Source organism: Patagioenas fasciata, chromosome 1, assembly GCF_037038585.1.
Source record: "Patagioenas fasciata isolate bPatFas1 chromosome 1, bPatFas1.hap1, whole genome shotgun sequence".
In the NCBI taxonomy this organism is placed as follows: Eukaryota; Metazoa; Chordata; class Aves; order Columbiformes; family Columbidae; genus Patagioenas; species Patagioenas fasciata.
This window is the reverse complement of record NC_092520.1, coordinates 8,272,019-8,298,971: the sequence shown is the minus strand read 5'-3', so window position 1 is coordinate 8,298,971 and position 26,953 is coordinate 8,272,019. Positions and strand designations below refer to the sequence as shown.

General features: G+C 41.0%; 1 protein-coding gene across 20 annotated transcripts in view; it reads right to left on the bottom strand.

The window, feature by feature from the left end:
- DLG2 (discs large MAGUK scaffold protein 2) overlaps positions 1–26,953 on the bottom strand; it is a 1,047,967-nt gene that overhangs the window by 650,564 nt on the left and 370,450 nt on the right. The window contains exon 1 of one of the 20 annotated variants that reach the window (XM_071799199.1): positions 7,423–8,165. The exons of 17 other annotated variants lie outside the window; for them this stretch is intronic. In XM_071799199.1, coding sequence (XP_071655300.1) covers positions 7,423–7,524 — 102 coding nt within the window. In that variant the 5' untranslated portion in view covers positions 7,525–8,165. Of the gene's footprint in view, positions 1–7,422; positions 8,166–26,953 lie in introns of those variants that run through there. 2 more of the 20 variants (XM_071799368.1, XM_071799527.1) reach the window with 2 other exon arrangements.

Here is a 26,953-nt window from a genome sequence, read left to right as displayed (position 1 = left end):
TGTTAAAAGCATAGCGGGTTAGGCAATGCCTAACAGGAAAAAAAAGATATGGCCAGCTGAATTTGTCTGAGCTTACACCCCATGTCTAGCTTGAATAGATGCTATGCCAGAGAAGAAAACTCTCCCCGCCTTGAGCTCTGTACACTAATGCACAAACCCTCTGTGACACAATTGATCATACTCAGAGCTTCTTGCCAGTGGCAATCCTGCATCTCTTTGCAGCTCCTTCTATTGCTGAGCATTTTTATTTTAACACCACGGTGGCCTAACAAGAGTAACATGTGGAAGTGGGTTTCTCAGTGCCACTGTCAAATGTTATGCATAGCAAGTGGCAGTAATGTTCCAGCTGACTTACTCTGCTGATTGTCTATGAATAGGCAGTAAACCCTTTCAGAGAGTTCTGGAGCCCTATGCAATATATCAATCTCTACAGATGGATCACAGAAGTAAGAATGACCATGAATATATTGTATTTTTACATCTGTTTGGTTCTGGCCCCCAAAAAATTAAAACTAAAATATGTTAGTGGAGTCAGAGGTAAAGTTCACATCAGCAAGCAGCAGGAGTGGATCCACGAAATTAAGAGGTGGTAAGAAGGATTCAACCACATTATACATGTTCTGTGGTTTACTTTGAAATAGTGCTAATCTGTTTTTATAAACTGAATACCCATAAGATTTTGAAAAGTACTTGGTGTGTTCCTGGAGTGCATCTTTCTGCTTAGTTTAATCAAAACGGCATCCCTTTTGCGTTCTCCAAGAGTACTCCATAAGGCAAAACAAAGCAGAACACACGAGTAAGGTTGGGAGATTAATTTCAAAAACTCATAGAATCACAGAATGTCAGGCATTGGAAGGGACTTCAAAAGCTCATCCAGTCCAATCCCCCTGCCGGAGCAGGAACACCCAGATGAGGTTACACAGGAAGGTGTCCAGGTGGGTTTGAATGTCTGCTGAGAAGGAGACTCCACAACCTCCCTGGGCAGCCTGGTCCAGGCTCTGTCACCCTCACTGAGAAGAAGTTTCTTCTCAAATTTAAGTGGAACCTTTTGTGTTCCAGTTTATACCCATTGCCCCTTGTCCTGTCATTGGTTGTCACCAAGAAGAGCCTGGCTCCATCCTCGTGACACTCACCCTTAATATATCTATAAACATTAATGAGGCTGCTGCTCAGTCTCCTCTTCTCCAAACTAAAGAGACCCAGCTCCCTCAGCCTTTCCTCACACAGGAGATGCTCCACTCCCTTCATCATCTTTGTTGCCCTGCACTGGACTCTCTCCAGCAGTTCCCTGTCCTTCTGGAACTGAGGGGCCCAGAACTGGACGCAAATCCAGGTGTGGTCTCACCAGGGCAGAGTAGAGGGGAAGGAGAACCTCTCTTGACCTACTAACCACCCCCCTTTTAATACACCCCAGGATGCCATTGTCCTTCCTGGTCACAAGGGCACAGTGCTGGCTCATGGTCATCCTGCTGTCCACCAGGACCTCCCAGTCCCTTTCCCCTACACTGCTCTCTAATAGGTCATTCCCCAATGACTCTACACTTGCCCTTGTTATACTTCATTAAATTTTTCCCCGCCCAACTCTCCAGCCTGTCCAGGTCTCTGGATGGCAGCACAGCCTTCTGGCGTGTCAGCCACTCCTCCCAGCTTAGTGTCATCAGCAAACTTGCTGATAGTACACTTTATTCCCTCATCCAAGTCGTTGATGAATATATTAAATACTGCTGGTCCCAGTACCGACACTTGAGGGACTCGACTAGATACAGGCCTCCAACTAGACTCTGCCCCATTGACCACGATGCTCTGGCTTCTTTCCTTCAGTCAGTTCACATTCCACCTCACTACCTGATCATCCAGTTCACACTTCCTCAATTTAGCAGCGAAGATGGTGTGGGAGACTGTGTCAAATGCCGTACTCAAGTCAAGGTAGACCACATCCACTACTTTGCCATCATCTAGCCATGTGGTTAAGCCCTCATAAGAGTCTATGAAGTTGGTCAAGCATGACTTCCCCATGGTGAAGTCATGTTGACTGTCCTTAATGAGCCTCTTATCCTTGATATGCTTTGGGATGGCACCAAGGATAAGTCGTTCCATCACCTTGCCAGGGATGGAGGTGAGGCTGACCAGTCTATAGTTACCCAGGTCCTCCTTCTTTCCCTTTTCGAAGACCGGAGTGACATTTGCTTTCCTCCAGTCCTCAGGCACCTCTCCCGTTTCCCAAGACTTAGCAAAGATGATGGAGGGTGGCCTAGCAATGACCTCAGCCAGCTCCCTCAGCACCCAAAAGTGCATCCCATCTGGATCCATGGATTTATGGATGTCCAGATTCCTTAACTGGTCCCTAACCCAGTCCTCCTCAACCAAGTCAAACTCCTCCATTGTGCTGTCCTCCTCTGGGGCCTCAAGGGTACAGGGCTCCTTAGGACAGCCTCTGGCAGCATAGACAGAAACCAAGAAGGCATTCAGTAACTGCCTGAAAAGCTCATTTATAATGTGAATTAATGTTCTATCTAGTTGTATTCAGAAATCACCTCAAACTGTCACATGAAATGGAAAATCTCCCTTGAGTTCATGGAGAGGCATCAAGAAGGTAAAGCATGTGAGGCTTTGAACATGATCTACTGTGTATCATACCTTGTTGGAAAAGCATTTTCCTGCCATCTTAAATTACTGTTTCTTACAATAACCAGGTCTAGATTGTGACTATGTGGACACAACTCTTAATTAAGAACTAAGTGTTTATTCAAGAGACTAGTAGTTTTCTAGTAGTTTAATAATGATAAAAATAATAAATATGAACGTCAAGACATTCAGTTACACGCCCTACTATTTTCTAATGCTAAAACCTTCCTCATTGCAACAGTTTTGTAAAACACAAAACTTTGTCAGCTTAAAAAACAAGCAGTTTTACTTTCATGCTCACCTTGGAGAGTGGAATAGGTCACTATTTGGCTATTTCAGCTAAAACAGAGGAATCATAGGAAAAAATACCAAAATCAGCTATTGTGCCAGAGGACTGGTTGTGATAAATGTTCTAGGAGGAAAGAAAGGAGGTAGGAAAGAGAAGGAGGTATATCTTATCCCCTTAAAAAGAAAGAAACAAACAAAACCTTCAAATTTTGCTAGGACAGATATAAACATAAAGCTAAATCAAAAGGAAAGTGGGATTTATCAAAATACCTGCTCAGGGTCAACAAACATGCAAGTCACTCATCTTTCAATGGAATTTCCTCAAGACATACTTTCAATATATCATAGAATCATAGAATGGTTTGGGTTGGAAAATAACCTGGTCCACATCCTCTGCCATGAGTAGGGACACCTTCCACTAGACCAGGTTACTCAAAGCCCTGTCCAACTTGGCCTTGAACACTCCCAGGGATGGGGCATCCACAGCTTCTCTGGGCAGCCTGTTCCAGTGCCTCACCACCCTCATAGGGAAGAACTTCTTCCTTCTATCTCATCTAAATCTCCCCTCTTTCATTTTAAAATCATTATCCCTTGTCCTGACACTACATGTCCTTGTAAAAAGTCCCTCTCAAACTTTCTTGTAGGTCCTCTTTCAGGTACTGGAAGGCTGCTGTAAGGTGTCTCTGGAGCTTTCTCTTCTCCACGCTGAACAACCCAACCCTCTCAGCCTGTCTTCATAGCAGAGGTGCTCCAGTTCTCTGATTGTCTTTGTGGCCTCCTCTGGACTTGCTCCAACAGCTCCATGTCCCTTTTTTGGTGGGGGCCCCATCACCAGACTCATTACAGCAGGTGGGATCTCACTAGCGTAGAGGGAGGGAATCAGCTCCCTTGACCTGCTGGTCATGCTGCTTTTGATGCAACCTGGTATGGGGTTTGCTTTCTGGGCTGCAAGCTCACATTGCTGGGTCATGTTGAGCTTCTCATTAACCAGCACCCCTAAGTCTTTCTCCTCAGGGGTGCTCTCCACCTATTCTCTGCCCAGCCTCTATTTGTGCTTGGGGTTGCCGTGACCCATGGAGGTAAAGGAGATAAGACAAAAACACTTCCATGTTAGTGTCAGAATTTTGGCTAAAATGTAATTCAAAAACTCTCACTCAATCTGAAAGCCCTTCCTGGCACTCCTATTAATAACAAAAGGAAAATGAACAGGATATTAAGAGTCGGGAGATAACTTTTTTGCAATACTCAACGAACTATTACAGGGCCCAATTCTGCAAAGTGAGTAAGCACATACTGACATTCAAGTGTGCATTGAAGTCTTATCATCTTCTGTAAGAATCTGATATATGCCTTGGCACTCCTCTTGGTGGAGATCTGTGAATGCAGGTCTATCTTACAGACAAGCCATCCTTTCATCCACAGACACAAATCTGTCCATAGCTCTAAGACTCAGGGCACATACATTCATGTCCCAGCCCTGCAAGATTATGAACAAGACAGTTCTGCAAAACCCCTCTGGCACCTGAAGGCCGTGTTTTAAAACCTGCTTATTCCCTCTCTGCTTCAGCACTGTACCACTGTGATGAAAACACTGGTATTTCCCTACCGAAAACGGGCAGGTTGCAATAGTGGCACTTCAGGTAGACATTACCTTGCCTTTCAAATTAAACTGCTCTGAATTCTTCTCAATTTCAAGGTCAAGGATCATAAAACTGAGCATCATTGAAAGTAAAGGTCCAAGACAAGGTCAACTATCGAAGTCCAGGAAACCAAGCTGAAAAGGAAAGCTTCCCGCAGGCGCAGTAAAACTCCTCCACTGCCTTTTTTGCAACATATGGTATAGTAAGACATGCACACTCTCTTCCTGCCCCCCCCCAAATTAACTCCCTGGCACCACCTGTTAGGAGTGAGCAGACTTGAAAATTATTGCATTGGGAACAGATAAAAATGGGTGCGATGGTTCTGATGTGGTGCAATTGTCTCACTTCTGTGCCCATATGAAGACTGTATTTAGCACGAAATTAGAAGTAAACACTGTAAATCAAGAACGTAAGCAATATGTCATCCCTATAACTTGCACTGTCCTTTTGAAAGGAGTTAGTTAATAACCTGACCTGATTATTTTTGTCACTTCGAGGTATTTATCTGAACTTTGAATTCCTTTGTTGTCTATCTGTATTTTAGCACTCTCCTTCTACTCAGAGGATCTATTTTCTCCTCTGTCACCCCAAATACAAAGTGTCATTCCTGTATAACACTCTCCTTCTTGAGTTCAAGAACCATGTGATTGTAGGAGTCATAATATTGTGAGCGTGTTTAGATCTATGATTTCATGACATATAAATAAAAGATTTTCTAAAAATAAAGATCTTCTTGTTCAAACTTCTTTGCTTGTTAACAGTGGATTTGCACCCATAAATCTAGAAATATAACCCTATGTGTCCAGAGCAAAAAGTCATGTATTTAGATATGAGCTGCAGAACAGAAGAAAATGAGAAAAAGATATTTGAAGTGAGGTGATGCACTGGTATGTATAGAGAATATCTTGTGTTTGCTTGATGGTGGTATCAAAGGGCATTAATCTGACATGTGCTGAACCAACCCAAGATAACTCAGTTCACTTGTGCTCTTTCTCATCTTTCTGAAAATGATCACTATCCTACACATCCACTTTTCATTTCAGAAGTAGCTCACACACCACCACAGGAAGATAAAACATTGACTGTGACTAACTTAATGAGCCTGAAGCACTGTGGAGGAAAAAAAAAAAGTTTGAAATTTATGATTTTTATTCTCCTGCTTCTTCCTAACAGGATCTGAAAATCATGAAAGAACTTAAGTGCATCAAAGAATACCCTTTGAAAATCACACTTACAGGCAGGAATACAAATTGAATACTAGTCCCTAGGCCACTGGCCTACCTTTGTAGAAGAGTGGCTTGCATTAATTTCCCCTGACTGACAATTCACCTTTATTAACTAGAATTTGACACTTGAAAACAAGACGGTTTAAGTTCTTCAGGTTAAAATAAAAAAATAAATATTAATTGTTCTTATGAAAAAAATGCAAATTAAAGAAGCTTTGAAACTGTTAAACTCTTGATGCTATTTATAACACTAGTGGCATCGTGACACAGCAATTAAATTATAACCCTTTCACTAATAGAACGTATTTTTGCCGGTTTAAAATGGAAGTGAAGAAGCAAGAAACTTTAGTGCAGAAGAGTCTCAAGTAACCAGAGATGTATGCAGGCTGTAGTTTGAGGAAAAGGAGAAGGCAGACAAATAATAAATGTTTGACTGAAACTTAGTTTAAGTTTATTATATGAAGCAGTAGATGATCTGTCATTAACCTCTAGCTGAGTTATATTTGGGGAGCATTGGGTCATCTCTAACATTTCCATAAAGTTACTTCATTTTATTTAGGCTACTCTGTCACACAGGAACTTAAAAAATTATACTGTGTTCCCTAGTTTATGGACTGTACAACTAAAATTTTATTTTTGTAGCTTAGTCATTTTTGAGGATTAAAAAAGTTACACTGATGATTTAAAAATAATTACTATCACTACCATTTTTTAATATAACCGCTCATTTCCTACTCTATTTAAACACAGAGGAACAGTTTTAACATCATCCAGTATTGAAAGATAGCAAGGGAAAGGAATGGGTCAAAATGTTTTACCCCCCTGTAAAGTCACCATGATCCAGCGATCCAAGAACCGAACTTGTTTACCCAAAGATAATAAGTTTTAAGAACATGTCACCACTTTTGAATTATTCCAGTAAAACTACAAACAGCATTAGTTATACTTTAATGTCAAGACAGGTTCTATATGGGGAAAAATACACTCCAATCCAACACCTTTGTTAAAAAATTTGGGGTGGGATTGCATTACACAGCCAGAAAAGAAACTTCTCTGGCTAACTGCGCCACCTTTTGATTTAAATTTAAAAGAGAAATTAAACAATTGTCCAGTCTCTAGAAGAAAACACTTATTTAAAGATATTCCTGTAGACTTAAAAATGTGTTCAGGAGCTTACTTTACTTATCTCTTACAGAGAAGTGCAGGGCTGTATGCTTTAGTATTGCTCTTATTGTTAAGAGCCATGTCAGCAATACAAACGGAAAAAATATATTCATTCTAGCTGGTTTGTGCTTTTGTAATAACAGTATACACATCAAAATCAATAAAGCCAGGCAAATGGCAGAGTAGTGGTTTAGTAATCTTAGCACTGTTAGCTAAGTATACAATCAACTCTAAAACAAATGCTTCATAATCCGTTAGATTTTCCTATGTAAATCTATGCTCGTACAACCCTGGGAAATAAGAAAGCTTTACTTCTCCTTTGTTTTTTTCCTAACATTTAAAACGTATCGGCTGTAAGCCCTAATTTATAGCCAACGTATTGCAATTTGCACTGAAATCTCTAGTCAGACATGAAATTAAACAGCACAGATATTCAAAGGAGTTACAGCATGCATTTAAATACATTAACCACATCCTACCTTGCATCCAAACATCAACGATAAAGTGTTGTTGGTGCATGCAACTTTGCAGTGGCAAATCATTGGTGTAAAGCAGTCAGGATTTTTAACAATAGGGCACATTCCTTTAGTGCTGCAGTAGTTGCAGCCTACTGAAGGCTAAAAACAAGTAGCTAATCCAGCACATGGAGTGGCAACATATGCTGCTCAACAGCTAGCTTTTCTCTTGCTGGTCAGAAGCAGCCTGCTTGAATCTCTACCTGTGTCCCATTCAGCCATCCCCTTCGTTGTTGATGAATCAACGATGCAGCATTGATCACGAATCTCAGGATTTCCCTTCCTCTGGGAAATTAGTTTTTACATCGGGGAAAAAAAGGAAAAAAAAAAGGAAAAAAAAAAGGAGAGAAATGGAAATGAGGGGGACTAGCAGGTGTGGCAGTATTAGCATGTAAAAGGATGTAAACGCCTACTCATAACAATCACATAAGATTGTCATGCTAGCTGAAGTGGGCTGAAATTATTCCATCGGAAGAAAAATACTGCAGCTCCTGATTTGGTAAAAAGCCAGTGAGTTGCTGCAATACATAGTCATTGTGGGGAGAGAAGAGAAAAAAAAAATTACTTATCTAAGAAGCCAGAATCCTCAGCCTTTATCAATATGCATTCCAGTAAGGATTCCCTTCCCAGCGCCTCCCCGAGAAAAAGAATCAAATCAGTCGCAACTCCGGAGAAGCGATGACCTTTGCTTTCCCCAAAAAGATGAATCTCAGCATGAAACAAACTGTACTCAAAGCTGAAAATCCCAGATGCTGGGAGTTTGCAATCAGAGAAATACAAGTAACATTTATCCAATCCTGGCTTGCCACATGGGAGCTTTCTCCAGGCACAAATTTACAAATAGACAGGTTGAAGGATTGCGGGAGACACTGAATAAAGAGATGAAGTTACACGGAAAATGCACCGGCATGAAGCTTAAAAACGTAACCCTCTTTAAACTCTGCTTTTGAGGCAAAGGAACTAATGACTCCAGCTAGTACTATTATCCTATAACCTGCAAACAGCTTGCTGTATTCCAGAAATGCAATAATTAAAGAAGTTTAGGAGCATAACGCTGGTTTGGATTCAGTTACAGCTGTCGCTGTTCCTTCAGTTAAAGCAACACCAGCCGAAAATGCATAATAAAGCATTTGGGTGAGCAAACCGCTTGCTGTGCTTTTTAAGAGGATCATTTATATATAAAAGTTGGATGAATATTTCCTCCAGGAAATAGGTTTGGCCATGGCAGACACACAACTATAAAATGAAAAAGGCTACGACACAGAAAGTAAAGTGATGTCTTCAATGATTTCACAGCTGATAGCAAGGTAAACCCAGCAGTTGTTTCAGTGACTTGACCCTGTTTTTTTGCGACTCACTAAGCTCTGCCCATCAAATTAGAAACTCTTTCTAAAGAAATGAGAGCAGCTTGTCTCCCTGGCAATCGCGAGTGAGTTCTTAAGGCACAACTGAATCAATTTTCTGTAATAAAACCAAACTAGAAATTTGTTATACAATAGACTGGAGAAAATGGTAAATAGAGGTCTCTGCATTCAGCCAGGTCAAGCAGTATAGAGGGTGAATGGTACAGAATTTTTTAAAACATCTGCCTAACACTGCAGACCCTAATGTAGGAGACCTCTTCTGTTAGGATCCTATATTTATGTAAACATATATACATGCATGTGCATTGCATGGATGTATATATCTAAATTTTAAGCAGAATTTCTTCAAAATTACCCACCCTTGCTTTGCAAAGTTCAAAAACATTAGAGAACCATTTCCTTAAACAATTTTTGATCCTACTTTTTCTTTTGCACCATAAAATAACTTTATTTTTACGCTGTTGTTTTGTGTAGTTAGATTTCACCTTGGCATATTATTTTCTGAGTATTGTTTCTCACTCTATATTTTCGAACTTTGAGCTTCTAAGCTCAATAAAATGACAGTAGTTTCTAGATTGAAGTGACAGATAGGACTGCTCCACAATTAGAGTTACAACCCAGTTCCATTTCTGAAGATTTATTTCTTGCAAATAACAGGGCCTTACAACCCAGTGTCCTCAATTCACTCAGTTCATCCTTTTTTTTTCCCTAAGAGCCTGGACATGAGTACTACATGTCATGGGAGCTCACTATGCAGATGCCAATCAATCAGCTATCAATAATTTAAGTTTGTCTGACCTGTTAGTCCAAAGTGCCATCGCAGCAGCGCTTCTTTCTGACTTGCTGTGCTAGTTATCATCAGAAACAGTGACTGAGCCTGTTTAGAAACGTACTATGGTGACAAACAGCAGCCGTAACATTGCTGAATCTTTGATCTGTTTATTCCTAGCTTGCCTGTCTCGTTATTAAGCTATATATTATACCGCTTTTCTTTCAAGTACTGTCTCTCGCATAACCAGCACTGGTGTAAATATAGAAAAGTGTAGTTTCCATGACAATACATTCCATAGTTACAGCCAGCAGGCACTATCATTAAAACATGAATCACAGTGCTACCTTAAGGTGTGAGCACACTACATTACTGGCCTTAGAAGCGTTAATTTGGGATGGGGGTGGTATGACAATATTTTTAGGAGACATTACTACAAAATGCCAGAAAACTGTGCTACTTAACTGTTTTAGCAGTTCTAATATCCACCCATCTTAGACATTTAAGTGATCAGTAACACTCTCAATCTGTCCTAATCATTAGCATTTTTAATATAAGAATACATTGCATCTGCACTTTTCAATGTTTTAAACACAACGTTCTGATCTAAAACAGGACTCATAATCACAAAAATATGATTCCCAATTAATATTCACAGGACCTAATTAAAATCACCTACATTTAATTCCAAATTCAGGTTTCAAAGATGGGAAGGAAAATCAGCCAGTTAGCCTCTTGGATCTTTTGGATCTGACGGCATTCAGCTGGCTCGTGCTCTCAACAGGGAGGACATATCTGTTCATTAAAATTCCCATTTCTTCCCCAGTCCCTGACACTATTGCAGATTTTCAACCAGAACAGTTTTCATCTGTGATTTCATTTCAATGTTAAGATGCATCAAACACCAACTGCCTGAGTATTGCGCAAGGCATGAAATACATCTCTTCACACTTAAAATAATTGTTGCTTTCAAGTGAAAAAGAGTTACCAGATGCACAGTCACTTGGGAAAAGATTAGAAAAGGAAGAATCATTCCAATGACAGATTGGAATAATAACTCATATCACAATTGGCCAAGACATTTTATTTCAATTAAGTGACAACCACATATAGGAAACTGCCATAGGAAAGCATTTTCTTGAAGATCCTCTTCTATTTTTTTTTTTCAGTAGCACTCATCAGAGACACCGAAGTAAACTCCTAATTGCAAGGAAAGGCATTTAAATCAAAGTCATACTGCAAGAGCAAAGCTTCTTGGAAAATCTACATCCATATTTTCGCTGTCTGATGTGATACGCAGAAGAACATACATTCTGTGTCTTACCGTATGAAAAAGAGAGTCCACAGGTCAGGGATTGGATTAGGTGACCTCTGAAGGTCCCTTCCAGCCCAAACTATTCTATGATTCTGTGACCTGCTGGGTTTTGTGAGCCCTCCACCTTTCTTTGAATTGGAGTGCACTGGTGCAGCCTCCTTGCCCACAATCACTGTGCTGCCACATGAAGTGCACCTCCTCTGCTCATAGCAAAAAGGGACATGCTCAGAAAACTGCAGTGGGACTATTGAGTAAAATGACCCTGTCAGTGAATAAAAGTCACCTACTGCTGTCTAAGCTTCGTCTTTGCAAATGTTACTCTCTCCCTGGATTTGGGAGGATCAAAAAATTTTGTTCTACTTGTCATTTCCTTTTGGTCTGTTCATCTGGTAAAATTTCTCTTGCTCTACCAGTCTCTCTAGCAGTTGCCTTCACCCAGCCTTTCCAGGTTCTCCGATGATGTCTGCCTTTCACAGCGCACCTCTATGTGGAAACAGGGCAATTAACTTGGAACAATGGAGTTGCATTTCTGGAAGTGTTTTCTCTACTCAAATTTTTGTTTCATTGCTATACCATTAAAAATTCTTTTAACCCATCCCCACATCCATTAGATACCAGAAGATCAAGATGATCTATAGACCCTTGGTCAGGCTATATGCATTGTTAACCTTCTTCTAATCTTTTCTTAGAATTCAAAATCACCTTCTCTGCTACTCTTCTCTGAATTCCCTGTACGCTAATCAAGCCTCCTAAAAACTAAGCCTGTCTCTGACAATGATTAAAGAGAAGTTGTCTTCTCAAAAAAATTATATTAGATGAAAGAAAAAGGGAAAAGGCTTGTTACACCACAGGCAGCAGGCACAAAATGAACCAGAGACTATAAATATAAAACAAACTTGAAAGATCCCCCATTGAAATAGAAATGACTGCACACAACTCTGTTATATGTTCCTTAAGAACAAAACAATCTCAAACCTCTATTACAAACCAAAAGGACTCTACTTAGGGCATTTCAAGGACCTTGACTGTATCTGCTGCTTTATTTTGCTGATATTCGTTTGTTGCTGAGTAAAATCCACTTGCCTTTGGAACCATTATCATAGAATTACAGAATCAATCATAGAATAGCTTGGGTTGGAAGGGACCTTCGAAGTTCATCTAATCCAACCCCTGCCATGAGCAGGGACATCTTCACCAGATCAGGTTGCTCAGAGCCCCGTCCAGCCTGGCCTGGGATGTCTCCAGGGATGGTTCATCCACCACCTCTCTGGGAAACCTGGGACAGGGTTTCACCACCCTCAGTGTAAAAAATTTCTTCCTCATGTCTGGCCTGAATCTCTCCTCTTTTAGTTTAAAACCATCACCCCTTGTCCTACTACAATAGGCCCTGCTAAAAAGTCTGTCCCCATCTTTCTTACAGGCCCCTTTTAAGCACTGAAAAGCCGCAATAAGGTGTCCCCGGAGCCTTCTCTTCTCCAGGCTGAACAACCCAACACTCTCAGCCTGTCCTCACAGCAGAGCTGTTCCAGCCCTCAAATAATCTCACTGATGTTTTCTGGACCGTCTCCAACATGTCTGTGCCCTTGTTATGTTGGTGGCCCCAGAGCTGGATACAGCACTCCAGGTGGCGCCTCACAGGAGCAGAGTAGAGGGGCAGAATCACCTCCCTCGATCTGTTGGCCAGATTCTTTATGATGCAGCCCAGGGTATGGTTGACATTCTGGGCTGCAAGCACACATTGTTGAAGTTCACCCAGGAAAGACCCTACAGTCACCGATATCAGCTCAAGAGCAGCTAAAATTGATGGAGGAGATGCTATTTTGTGATCTGTCCACCCCTAATGGAAAGCTTTGTTTGAATTTGCAATGAACGGTAATAAGAGTTTGAATTTTCAACCCCACTCTTAGCAATGGGAATAAAGTGACATTTTTGTGTGTCCAAAGGCTCAAGGACTAGACCAGATCTGGGACAGTCCTGCCATAAGAAGGAGACGAATATGACCATTGAGGTGGAGGTTGGACAGAGAGCCCCAGGGACATTTCTGTGGAGGCAGATTTGCTACTTATTCGTGATGCTGTTGCAGCTGCTGGGACCCACCTCTTCCACTGTCATGAGTAGAAGCTGATACATCTCACATGATGTTTTGTGGTTGCTGGCTTGGCTTTTCCAATTCTCTGTATATAGAATCATAGAATCATAGAATCATAGAATCACAAGATGTCCTAAGTTGGAAGGGACCCACAAGGATCATCAGGTCCAATTCCTGTCCCCGCACAGGACAACCCCACAGTTCACACCGTGTGTCTGAGGACGTTGTCCAGTCTCTTCTTGAACACTGTCAGGCCTGGGGCCGTGACACCTCCCTGGGGAGCCTGTTCCAGTGTCCAGCACCCTCTGGGTGAAGAATCTTTTCCTAATGTTCAACTTAAACCTCCCCTGGCACATCTTCCTGCCATTCCCTTGGGTTCTGTCACTGATCATCAGAGAGAAGAGCTCAGTGCCTGCCCCTCCTCGTCCCCTCATGAGGAACCTCTAACCATGATGAGGTCTCCTCTCGGGATGAGTTGCCAGTTGGTTCCTGCCAACAGCAGACTCTGCTGGTGGAGAGCTGCTTTGCTTCACCTAGAGATAAGGGCATGGACAGCTCATGGAGCTAGAATGTTCTCTTCAAGTACCTTTAGATCACAGGATGGAGGAAAATAGATCAGCAGAGGACAGCTCGGATGCTCTGAAAAACAATTATGCGTCAAGAATTCAGATGAAGCTTGGAAAGTATTATATGACTTAATCTCTCCACCTGAAGATGGAGATAATACCTTCCAATTAAATGCCCGTATTTCTAATACACAGTCATATAAACAGTGATTTTTAAGTTAATGGGAATGCTCTTCCAAAAAGTACTCATGCTTAGATGTGTTTACACATTTTAAAGTGCCATATTACCAGCATAGTTTTACATTTTTAACTAGTGGAAAACTATCTGTATTATTTCTGAAAATAATTTTGATCTGTTAAATCATTTACAAAGTCACCAACTGCATATAACTTTTAAACTTCTTTAGCCAGGTATAAATTTAAAAGATAAATGAAAGAAGGTAGAAAAATTACTCCAATTAAATATTAGCTTGAAGGACAAAAAATGAGCATATTACCGCCAGTCCTCAATAGCTAGGAAATAGCTCTTCTTTTCTGAAGATTCCTATTTATAACTTGTGTTAGAATTTTTCTGTGACAAATTCAACAGAGAAAAAGGCCTGGTCCTGCCAACACAGTGGAAAAACATGCGCAGCACATTCAGAATATATATGCCCCACTTTAATGTCATTATATAGACCTACTGATTTATTCAAGTGATTATAGTATAACACACAGGCACCTCAATGAGCATGAAACAATCAGTTGAGCCACCACACGCTAGAGCTCACCAAGGGCTAAGAACTCCAGTATTTACCCAGACTGCTGGGGCAAAAGAGGAGTTAGCCTACATCAAATTTGGTGTTACTACACTCTTGCTAGCATTGAACTACCTAGCTCAGTTATGTCCATATGCACTGAAGTTATTTCACCATACACATGTTTACTACATGCATTAGAGGCATAGGCCTGGCCATAGTACTACACATGGCCACCACCTCTGCACACACATCCTTCCTGCTGTGTGCGAGTGGGACACCCTCAGTAGGAAGCACAATAATTGGTAGCAATTTTCCAGTAACTTCCCTTGAAATCCATGTAAACTTCTACTTCCATAGCATCCTTTGGTGAGAATTTCATCAGGCCTTCCACTTCTCCTATGACAATCCCTTTTTTATTTTGGATCTTGCTCCTGATATGTTTATCAGATGTCTCAAAATGTTGCAAAGAAACAAGGAACAGTCAACTCCTTTTCATCGTCTCTGTGTAACTCATGATTTTATAAACCAGTGCTGTATCCTTTCTAACTGGTCTCTTTTCCATAATGAAAAGTTGTAGCCTAATACATCTCAGTCATTATAACAACAGGTTTTACACATTTGAAGATGGCTGTTTTTTATCCCAATTTGTTCTACTTAATTGTTTCAAACTTCACCATAGCTCGTACACTATAAAATCCTTCATGTCCTTGGTCTTTTCCTCTAAAATCTCTCCGTCCCTCTCAAAGTGTGCATCCAAACCTTGGCACTGCCCAGCAGAACAATTCCTTCCATCTCTCGCTTACAGGAATTCTCTAAACATAGCCTGAGTATTTTTCAGATTAGCTTTGCAGTAGCCTCACATGCTTCACTGAGACTCACTCTGGGATTCATTTCTATCCAACTCCACCCCATCCTTCTCTGCTGCTGGTTAATCAATACACATTTGGTATTCATGCAACTGGATATGCCTTCCTACATGCAATACTTCACATTTGTATTGCATGCAATTGCTTTCAGGCCATTTGTTTATGTTGACCTTTACACACGCCAGTCCTCCAGCAAATTCCAAGGTGCTCAGGATATAGACTTTAATAAAAAAATACTTGCAAGCAATTCTTCCTGGGATTAGACTATTTGGAGCACAGTGTTATATCCCCAAAAGGGGTTTCAAAGGGCAAGTCCACTTTCAGGAAATGTGTCTCTGGTTACTGACAAGAAATATACACTGCTTAGACCTTATTGCCTTTGAATCATATAGAATTCAAATTTTAGTGATCATAAGTGGCCCATGGAAATGGAAAGTCAATAGGAACTGCACCTGGCTGAAGTAAAATAAGGAGTCTATCTATCTCTTATAAGAGTCATGTGTGAAATGCTGTTATGACCTAAATAAAAGTTAGGAGACAGAAGAAATCACAAAATCAAAAACAAATAAAAAGACAAGTAAAAAATCATTATTATTATCTTGGCCATTTCCTGAAAGTGTTTTCTAAAGGACTGGCATTAATTCTCACATGAGGTTCCCACAATTTGCTTTTACTGGAAAGCCAGTACCTATACTACTATGTCTAGTACTGAGCAGATCAGACTGCTGCTGGCAGCTCCAGAGAGGAACCACCGGAAACCAGCCTTCATTTCTTGTGTCATATGGCACTACTATTTAGAGATGAATGATAAGGCGAAAGAAAAAGTACTTGATGAAAGCACAAGTAAAAATAAAACCGATGATGCATCACAATTCACGAGAAGGTCTGGCTTTTTGGCACTTTGGAGAAATGAATTTTTCACAACATTACTAGCTTTTTGCAAGGAAGTCTGATATCTTGATTGCAAAATGTCATTAAACAAAGCTATAATTTAAGGCAGACAAAAATAAATAAATAAATAAATAAATAAACAAATAAACAAATGGACCAAGCCTAAAACTAAATAACACTTTATAAAGTCTTACATTACTTGCTCCATATTATTATTGTTCAGACTTGCTATGGCTAAAGGTGGAGGCACCCTGGCTGGGTGCAAATCAGAAACGCATTTCACATGAGAGATGAATGCAGGCTGTTGCCACATGTGCTACAAGCAGGGGAACACCTTTGGTTTCCTCTATGAGGATTTTCTTCTCTCAGAAATACTCCCTGATATATGGAGAAGGAAGTCTTGATTAATCAGATGTTTGATTTTTTTTACAATTTTCCTATGGATAAAAATATCCATTTTTCACACTTCCCATTAAAATTGGGTGTTTTTCCAGCAGTTCCAGCAGTCAGGAAGATTATTGTTGCTTTGCCTCAGATTTTCTTAAGATGAAATTCTGTGTTGATTTCTGGCAAATGCCACTATTCTCACAGCTTTCAGCATTTAACAGCTTTTCAGCTATGAAATTCTCATCCCTAAAATAAAATAAAATAAAATAAAATAAAATAATAATAATAAAATAAAACCCCCAAACCTACTATACTTCACTGCAACATCAGCAGAAAGCAAATAAGAGATTAAATTGTGATCACAGCTAAATTCTACAGCAAGTTTTCCAACAAAACTATAGCAGAAACTGACATATGACAACATCTGTTTAGGCTCCCTGTTTGCCAGCTTTTCTACCTCCATCGTGCTCAGGATGGGCCATGAATGTTGGCCCTGGACACGTTAGGTACACAGGATCCCCTTAGGTGACCCTGACAGTGTAATTTGGGGAACAGAGACTGCAAATCCCACCGTTAAATGCGTCCATTCCACAACTGGGAAACGATTATTGTCAATGACTGAAAACTGTCAATGCCCATCTTTTCATTTTTGGAAAGGGGGCTGACCTTGGCTCCAAAGCCCACAGAGATGAACTGAGCCACTAATAACAGCAAGGACCCACTGGAGAAAAATGCCTCTGAAAGACTTTTTCTCCTATCAGCTCTTCCTGTGTGTCTTGCTCTGTAGCCATATCAGTTTTTTACAGTGGGGAAAGAAAAGGTTATCCAGTGAAATCTGGGATGGTGTTGCTTTTGTGGTTTTAATATTGTGGCAGGGACAATGGCTTCTCTCTGTCTCACAGTATCACAGTATCACAGTATGTTTGGGATTGGAAGGGACCTTGAAAGACCATGGCTTGTCTCCATGGGCTTGTGCCCATCATCATGGCTATAGAAGCAAGACTGCAAAGCCTTGTGGGACACAAAAAACAGATGGAGGGTGAGGAAGCTTAAACCTGGGTTGCCTGGGAATCCCACCAGTCTTCCCACTCATGGGAGCTTCTGAACTGGGCACTGTCGTGGTACAGGTGCTCCCGCAATGCTCACAGTCCTCACTCAGCACAGGACTGATTACTGCTGGTGAGCATTGACCACTGGCACTTTCCAACATCTTTCTCTTTCTAAAATGGCATTAAAAGTCAGGGTAGGGATTTTCCACCCTGCTGGCGCTGCACAAGTGTCCTCTGTCCCCAGGGCTGTGGGAACACCAGCAGGGTCTGTTACGGTTGGCCAAGGTAAAATAGCCCCATAAATTGAAGTCATTAAGGAAAAGCACGTTGCCTCCAGCTCTGTGTCGGTCAGGAACATCTGCTACCTCCAACGTTCCACCAGCTGGGAAGGGGAAAGAAAAGACCTTCATAAAATGAATGTTATACAGAGGGGATATCTCCTCCGAAGCTTCTATGGGAATAATAAGATGAAATGAAGCTAAACTTTGGAGAGTTATTGGAGTGCCCAGTTTGCAGTCCTCTATAGATGACACTTTTAATGCCTCAAAGAAGAGGAGGTTAGTGGAAAATCAATGCATTTCTAAGGGAAAGGAGCCAATGCAGCTTAAACTGCTCCCGGTGGCTGCAGGCCTATGAGAGTCTGCAGAACCTTTCCGAGATAATTCCTCCAGCTCTTTCCGATGACTGAAGACCACCTCCTCACCACAGGGTAGAAAGTCTGATGCTGGGAGCCAGCATGGCCTTGGGACCATCATGCCACAGGCAGCTCCTGTGTCATTCAGTACCTCCATAGAGGTGATGCTAACACAAAGGAACATGCCTGAGATCAGCTTTGGGTGTGGGAACAGGAGTTTCCCCATCCTGGTAACTAAATTAACACCAATCAGCCACGAAAGAAGTATAAGAGAGCAGAGGACCAGGGCTGTTTGACTCTTTCCTGGCTGAGAGCTGTTGTGAGTCAGCTAGAGACATGGACAGAGAGGACCATAATTCTCAGGATGGCAGCATCCTTGGTGCTGCCCCGTCCAGGTGTAGGAACAAGCAGCTTTGTGGTGGTGGTAGCTTACCTGGGGAGAGCTGCCCTCCTGCTTCTGCTCAGTCTGCAGTGCAGCTGACTTGTCTGGAGCAAGCTTCCAGGGAAAACAAAAAAAACAGGCTGGGCAAAGTCTGCTTGCAGGCTGTGCTGCAGCAGGAGCATCCATCTTAGATCCAGTGGAGGAGGAGAGCTTGGACAAGCTCCCTTTTTAAAGCAACAGTGCTCCTACAGAGCATGGCGAGGAAGGGTAGTGCTACACCACGACAGCGGTCGCGCCAGATTTGTGCAGAGCACTTTATAGGCATTAGCTAATTGATCTTTGCAAAGCTGCTGTGAGCTAGGCAATTAAACATCATCAATCCGGTTTTACAGGTGCAGAAACTGAGCTGGGCTAATGTAAACTTGTGCAGAAGTAGCCCATGATTTTAGGTTTTTGGTCTGATTTTGTAGGTACAAAACGCCTGTAAGTCCGACTGACTTTGACAGCGCAAAGTGTCTGTAACTCTGCTTGTAACACAGTTGTGTTTAAAAGCCAAACCCAGAGGTATTTCAAGTTGGAAATTCCAAAATGGAGTCACCCCAAACCATTAAGCCTTTGGGATAATGCTATTTTTTCTGTCTAAAGATATCTAAGGAGTAAAGTCTAGAGTCAGGTTTAATTAGATTTTGTTGCCGTGATTTCTCTTTATGCATCTAGACACGTATTTCCCTATGGGATCCCTATGGCCTCCTGTGGACCTGTTGTCAGACACTTGGGGTTTAAGAAGGAAAATAAAACTTTTCTTGCCCAGAGACTACTTAGACTGCATGACCTGAAGGACTACAAGATGGAACATGCTAGGACGATCCACCACCACACTACAAAAAACGCCACTGGGTAAATAGTACAGTTGTTCTGAGAACGGCATTAAATATCCTATCCAAATTATCCTTTCATGACCACTGACCAGCCTAACTCTGCATTGGCCTTACAAAGTGGAGAAAACAGGTAACACAGGTAGGAAACAGGGACATGGGGACACATCTGGGATACACTGCACGGCTGGGAGCTGATGTTAGCAGAGTGGTATGTGAGTTTTGTTTAATTTATTTTTCATTACCTCAAGGGCATAGTTTTGTTGTGTGGCAGACCCTTAATAAACATAACACTTTTACTTCTAAGTGTGCTTGACCAAGTTGCTATCAAGGACACCTCTGAGGCCGCCTCTCTCCTGACTTGCTAATGCTGTCGCAGTAGTCTACCAAGGCCCAGATTTTTAAAGCCAGATAGATGCGGGCTGCTACCTCATGGGATTTTCACTTGTAGGCTGAACAAGTTTGGAATTAAAATTAAAAAACAGGGCAAGTAAGAACACCCACTAGTGCCTACTTGTGATTGTAGGTACATAAATAGCTTTAAAAACCTCAGGTTTATCTCATGCAGGGCTCCAAATTGGAGAATTCGTGTCCCAGCTAAAAGACAACAGCTGAAGCTCCTGTTGTCCTTCAAACCATGCTTCAAGGTACATCCACGTATTCATGCAGCCTTTTTCTCCTCCAAAACTTCCAGATGTGTGAGAGTTGCAAGCTGAGTATTCTCCAAAGAGACAGGCCTGAAGTAATTCAAAGTCCTTCGTTAGGCACTCTGTCAATGCTGTAAACATTGCTATTTAATTGATGTACTGTTTTTATTATATGTGCCCTAAGGGACCATGCTGACCAGAGCCTCTTGTAAATTGAATAAACAAACAAATAAATAAGCAAGCATCTTTGCTTCAACCAGCTCGCTGTGTGACAGAAAAGTCTGTGTGGTTTAATGTGGTTTCTACACAACAATCTTGCTGGCTGGAATGGTTCGTTTGATCTTCATTAACCCTGGCAGGTTCTTCCAGCTCCTTCCTCCACCTCAGCAAAGACAGAGAATGCCACTCTTTCTTTCCGGATTTCTAAAGTCACTTTGTTTATTAAATATGGCATTTTAGAAGCTTCCTATGAACTGAAAACTGCCTATTCCCTTCCTTCACCTGGAAAATGGATGAAGAATTTTGTCATTTTCTGTTAAAAGGGATGAAGTTGTATGCTGTTTTTTCTCCCACTACTTCCCTTCCCTTCATTGTCCATCTACCCCACTTCACAGCTTTGCAAAGCCATGATCTCTCATTTGCTTCTTACTTGCATATTGTCGGGACCAATATTCTTTTCATATACTTGTCTTTTAGCAATAGCTGTACCAGTCAGAGTCAGGACTACAGTGCAAACAAATACATGCCAACTAGGGAAGTAAACTAGCTAAGCTCAAGTACAGACAGCATTGTAGACATGGGAGCCATCAGTGAGATCTGGCCACCCAGATCTTTACACTGATGCTTGAGTGGGTTTTGCAACCCGTGTTCATCTCTGAGCTGCCTCAGCAAAAGCACCATGGGTTCCCCAGCTGGCTGGCTCATGTCTACAAGAATGGTAAACACATATTGACTGCAGTCAGACTTTTGTGCTCATGAATGTTATGCATGTGAGCAATTTTACAGCTGTGAGTCATCATCTTGCCTACATTCATATGTTCCTTTGCGCTCTGGAAGGAAAGCGTTTTCATTCACCTGAAGAAAAAAATAGGTTTCAAGCAGTATCATGATACAATCACATCCTCTTATAGAGTCTTATAGCTCCTTGTTATGAAATTTGATTCCTCTGAGGCATGACTGCAGCTTAGAGTGTGGAAAAACAAGTTAAGATGGAAAACAGGTTGTGCCAGCTATGCCTCCCTGAATGTCCACATCATTTCACCTGACTGTAGATTTGACTCACAAAGCTGCTTCGGCTTTGCAGGACATTTATCCTAGGTTGTCTTCACACTTGAGAGCAGCAGATTACTATCGTCAGATGGTCTTTAGTATGGGGCTTTAGGAGACTGAAGAAATGAAGGTAGACTCAACTAGAGACTGAACAGAATCCAGTTGTGTGCCCTGGTGTCCCAAAGCTCCTTACCCTTTTCCCCTTAACCATATTGCAAAATTATTTTGGGGCAGTGGAGGTGCTTTTCCCATAGCCAGGTTTTTCTGTGAGTGAAACAAAAAGAAAACTATGTACCCTCTTTCTTCCAAATACATGAGGCCTCTGTTGCCCTTGGGCAAACCAAATTAAGATAAATTCAAGATCAGGAAAAGTGTCATAGAAGGGGGGTTTCTCAGGGGAAATTCACAGAATCCTTGGATCTGAACATATTCCTAAAATCTTTTCACAATAGGAAAATCAGACAGGATGTCTACTTCTTTCCCATGAGAAACTGCTAATGTTTGACCTTAACATATGATTAGCTGTTAAATGACTTTCAAGGAGACTTTCTTAAGATAATCTGCTTGGCCTGTACCACCCATTTATCACTTCATGGTGGAGATTAGGGTCAATTCTAAAGAACAGAATTACTTAAAGTCTTTTTTTTTTTTTTTAAATTAGTTATTCCTTTATGGGAATATTGAGGGAATATTTTTGTTCCTTCTAATGTATTGCTATGGCATAACTAACTATGAAAGCTATTTAATGAATGACTGCAAATGAAACACTCTACAATTTAGAAAGGATTCACCAAAAGGGCTGATGGACTCATGGTCACCCAGACTGTTCTTAAGATATTTGTGAATTCTAGACATGATGTTCACCACTTTGCTGCTGCCAGGTATTGACCTAGACGCTGGCTCTAGGAAGAAAGTAAAGAATCCAAATTAAATCTTAAATAATTAAATCAAGGTGAGACTTAGTGTCTGGACAATGGATAAAGATTATTGTTAAGTTTATGACTCCCAGACATACTCAAGACCCTACCAAAAAAAAGTGTATGTCCAACTGCATCCACCTCAGGCTAAGAAATGCATCACATCTCATATTGAAATTGATCTGGGCTCTTCCTCTACAACTCAGGCCACATCCACACTAAACAGCACTTGAATCTGGGTTTTTCATGACAATGGAGATCTGCGTTGAATTCCTTTGACATCTGTACAAAGCATTCTGGTATTGTGCTGGAGAACTGTGTAGTTTCCAGACAGTTCACTTTCATCTTTAGCACTTCCAGGGTGATGTCCTGCCAGGGACCCGCCCCAGCATTCTCAGTTGGCTTCAATAGCCAGTCAAAGAGTGAGTTAACATTTATGCAACAGGTGCAGCCAGATGACCAGGACTCTAGATGAGCTGGGAAGATATGTGAACAGTGAGGGTGGGGTTTTTACCAAAACAGGTCCTTGTACTAAGCAGGAATCACATTCAGGTCCTAGGGAGCCAGCTGAGAGATGGCACCCAGGATCTCCAGATTTGGAGAATAGTGCTTCTCACTAATCCTTTGCTCAGAAGCACGTGGCTCTAGTCTTGCTCTGGGATATTCAAACACTAAATGCCGTCCTTGGCACCATTGCTGACCACTTGTTTGCAGTTTGCCAAAGAGTACCCTGGTGTGACTGCTTTAACATTTTACGTCTGCAGACACTTAGTGTTCAGAATTATTGCCAAATTACCCTAATTTAACAATTGGTTTTGCAGGAAATGAAGTGTGGTATCAGTCCATATGTTTACTCTTAATCCATAGCAAGCTCCTTTTTTAATGGAAATGAACTGATATTGAATTACTTTATATTTACCGTAGGCAAAGGGCAAATGTACAATTGATTACATGTTCAACAGACAAGACATCATGCTAATCTGTGGGAGCCTGTCCATGAATTCAAATCCTCACATATATGTAGAGGAATGTGCAGGACCATGGTCATCGGTTTTTGTTATTACCTCTACTTCTGTTCCAACACTATTGTTTTAAAGATCTTTATACTCTGATAAATATCTCTTTCAGCTTCCGTCACTCCCTGACATATTAATTTTCCTACATTTTTAAAGGTGAATGTTGGTGTACACCCAGCCTATGCTTCTACTCTCAATCACATTAGCTCTGTGTCTTATTTGCTACTAATCCATTTTGTACTATACAGTACAAGAGATTACAATACCTCCCCAAAGGTTTAGTAATCAAAGTTAGATCAATAAAAGTTGTTATAAAAATTGTTCTGTAGAGCTGAAAAAAATATATAAATCTTAAAAATTAAATAACTCATCTACAGGTATTATTGAAAATTACAGGGTTTGAAGAAAAAGATTCATTCAGCTGTGGATATATATACCAGTTTGTTTTACTCTGAATGGTTAACAGAAATGCTGGAATTCTGTTCTTTTAATATGAAACCATTTTTCTGAATAAAATAAACTGCCAGCCACAACCAGCAATTATACCTCTTTTAGTAAGGATATGTAACAGTGCTGTCTGTTTTAGACTATTGCATTTTCAGCCATAGGAAGGAGCTAAAGTTACATAAATTTCCTGGAGGAGTACTTACACAGCTGTTTACCTGGATATGATGCTCATTTCTTGTGTCAATGTGACATACAAGTTGTTTTATAGCTGTGGCAGAGAATTAATAAATAAATTGTTGAACTATTAGCACACAATTTATATGCTTGTGTATGTACCTCAGAAGAAGACGCTTGTATATTCTTTGCAGAAAATAGCTAGTGATAAAACCAATATATGCCTTCAGTTTTACTCCCCTCACTGCATCTTTATGTGTAACAACAGATTTAAACAATTTAGCACATGAGAATAAACGTCAACAAAAAGTACATATGCAGTTCCTCAGAGTTTAAGGATGCCCATGCGGTCAAATCCTCTATTAATGTACCAGGGACAAACATAGCTACCCTTGGCTTTTAGGGGAATTACCTGTGTTAATGTTGCACCCATCGATGTCAGATTGAAATTCAGTACTGTCTAGCTTTTAAGGGAACTGTTCTGTTAATTGGAGTAGTCAGGCTGAGCCAGGCACGTGCTGGAAAGCAGACAAGAGTCAGAAAGTGGGAAACTGCCTTACAATCAAGGGCAGAATCACAAAGTCACAGCTGAGTCTCCCTCTGACATCCATCCAGGATTTCTGACTACAGGCAAAAGTGGCTTTCCTGGATGACCTGATTACCCCCAGAATTCCCCACGTCTTCATGTCCTATATTTGGATGACAATCTGGGAAGGCTTTATGCCTGTAAACCTGAGCTGCCTTTAAATTAAGAGAACTATTTGCGGCACTGCTGTAACTGCAGGAGACATTGCAGACACGTGAAGGTGGGCTGGCATCCCAAGGCTCCATCAACTGTTCTCTCCTGCCACCTGTACCCTTCCCTTCATGTCCCAGGCAGTATGCTCTTCCCTCCCTGCTGGCACATCCCATCTCTGCCAGCATATCATGATGCTTGTGTCACATCTTGGCACCAGACATAGAGAGGAGAATCTGAACAGGATTCTGTAGCTGTGGGAGAATTATATCTGCTACTGTGGTTGCTGATCCATAATGAATATCACAGCCAGAAACGCCCATCTGGAGTCTCCTACCAACTGCTCTTGGGCAGACTTTGATGCTGTGATATCAACCAGTTGAAATTTGACCCTATGGAGGAGTAAAGAAGAAATGGAAACTCCCCCCATAATCTGTTCCTTTTATTTGAGATATCAGAGTGAATGTGGGTCACATTTTAAAGTACTTCTCTGCAATATGTGGATTAGAAACATCCTGCAATGAAAGGAGGGTTGATTTTAACTTCTACTAGTTTGTTCTAAAGAAAGATAAACTGAAAAATATCCCAAGGCGAAGAAACCTAGTTCTTCTGAACTGACCATTCCTGATGTTTCTGTAGAGGTTTCTTATAGCTGTTTTGCACAGTGGAATATATTGCTGTTGTCATTATCACTTAAAAGAATTAATCCTGTCTGCAATTGTCAACCTAAAGATACATAAATCCATTCAGTTTTAGGTCCATCCACTCATTTAACAAAGATAAGACTGACTTGCAAAATACCTAATCAGAGAGACTGACCTTGCAGCTTTAGACATTTTGAAGCCCGCACAATTAGTTGAGTCTTGCTTTAACACATTGATACTGTTGGATAAGTGTTCTTTAACTGAACATTGGTCATTATACACTAAAATGATTACGTAATGCAATGTGCAAATGTGTAAGCAATTGGCTCTTCAGGACTGCCCTGAGTAGCGATAAGATTTTGTGTATAATGGCTGTTACTTTTTTTTTTTTCTGGAATGTTGGCTTTATTCCAGCATCCAGGCTTGCACAACTCTCTAACAAACAATATCTCATCTCTGTGTGCTAAATTTGGCTCGTTTGTATGCACACCGGTCAAAGAACTCTTTTTTTTGGGGCAACATTGCCATTTTTCAGTGCAGACACATTTCTCATACCATGAGAAAATCTGACAGTTCTAAAAATGTTTCATTTTTTTTTACAGGAAGGAAGACTGAAGAACAGGCTTTTTTTACTAGGAGCAAGGAATGTTCTATGCCATGCATTATTTAACATGAAAAAATTTAGATCACAGAAAAGCAAGATAATTCATGTTGGAAGGGACCTCAGGCAGTCTCTGGTCTTCACTTCTGCTCAAAGAAGGATCAACTATAAAGTCAGATAACGTTACTCAGGGGTTTATCCAACTAAGTCTTGAAAACTTCCAAGGATGGGACCGCACAGCCTCTCTGGGAAACCTGTCCCACTGCTTGACTGTTCCAGTGGTGAAAGTTTCTCCTTTTAACCATCCTGAACCTCTTTCATTTTAATATATGTCAATTAGCTCTCATCCTTCTACCATATGCCATTGTGAAAAGTCTGGCTTCATCTCCTCAAGGAACAACTTGCAACAATTCAGGTGTGTGGTGTGGTTAGGTCCATCCTTCAAAGGCTGAATATGATCGGGTCTTTCAGTCTCTCCTCAAAGGGAAAGTGCTCCAGCTTTGATTATCTTGGTGGACATCTACTAAATTTGCCTCAATTCATCAACATCTTCCTTGTGCTGGAAGGTGCGTGTATTCTGACAGTCTTTCAGAAGAGGAAGATAATCACTTCCTTGGACAGATTCCTGTGGTACTCCACCCGTCACCAGTCTCAAGGTAGAGAGTGACACACTAAGTCTGATCATTTAACTGGTTTGTTACTTGTCTAGTTGTCCAGGCATCCAAACAACAACAGCCCAACTTGGATATAAAAGATTTGTCAAAAGTCTAGCTAGAGTCAAAGCAAATGGTGTTAACGGGTACTACTTACTCACACGTCTATTCGTTTTATCATAGATTTATGGCAACCATGGCCCTGTCTGATGGACACCATTGCTTTTTAACAATAGTTTTAATGACCTCGAAGAAGCTGGATTAAGAAGAGAATGAAATCCAGAATGAATTTGTAGAGATCAGAAATATCATAGAAAGCCGACATGGTCTCATTCTCTCTTTAAACAAACTCTCCTACTGCTACTGAACCAAAAAACCTTGCCAGGGAGAGAAAGGATGAAAGGAGAAGAGTAAAATGAGAGAAAACCAACAGATTGGGACATGATGAAGGTACAAGTGAGAAA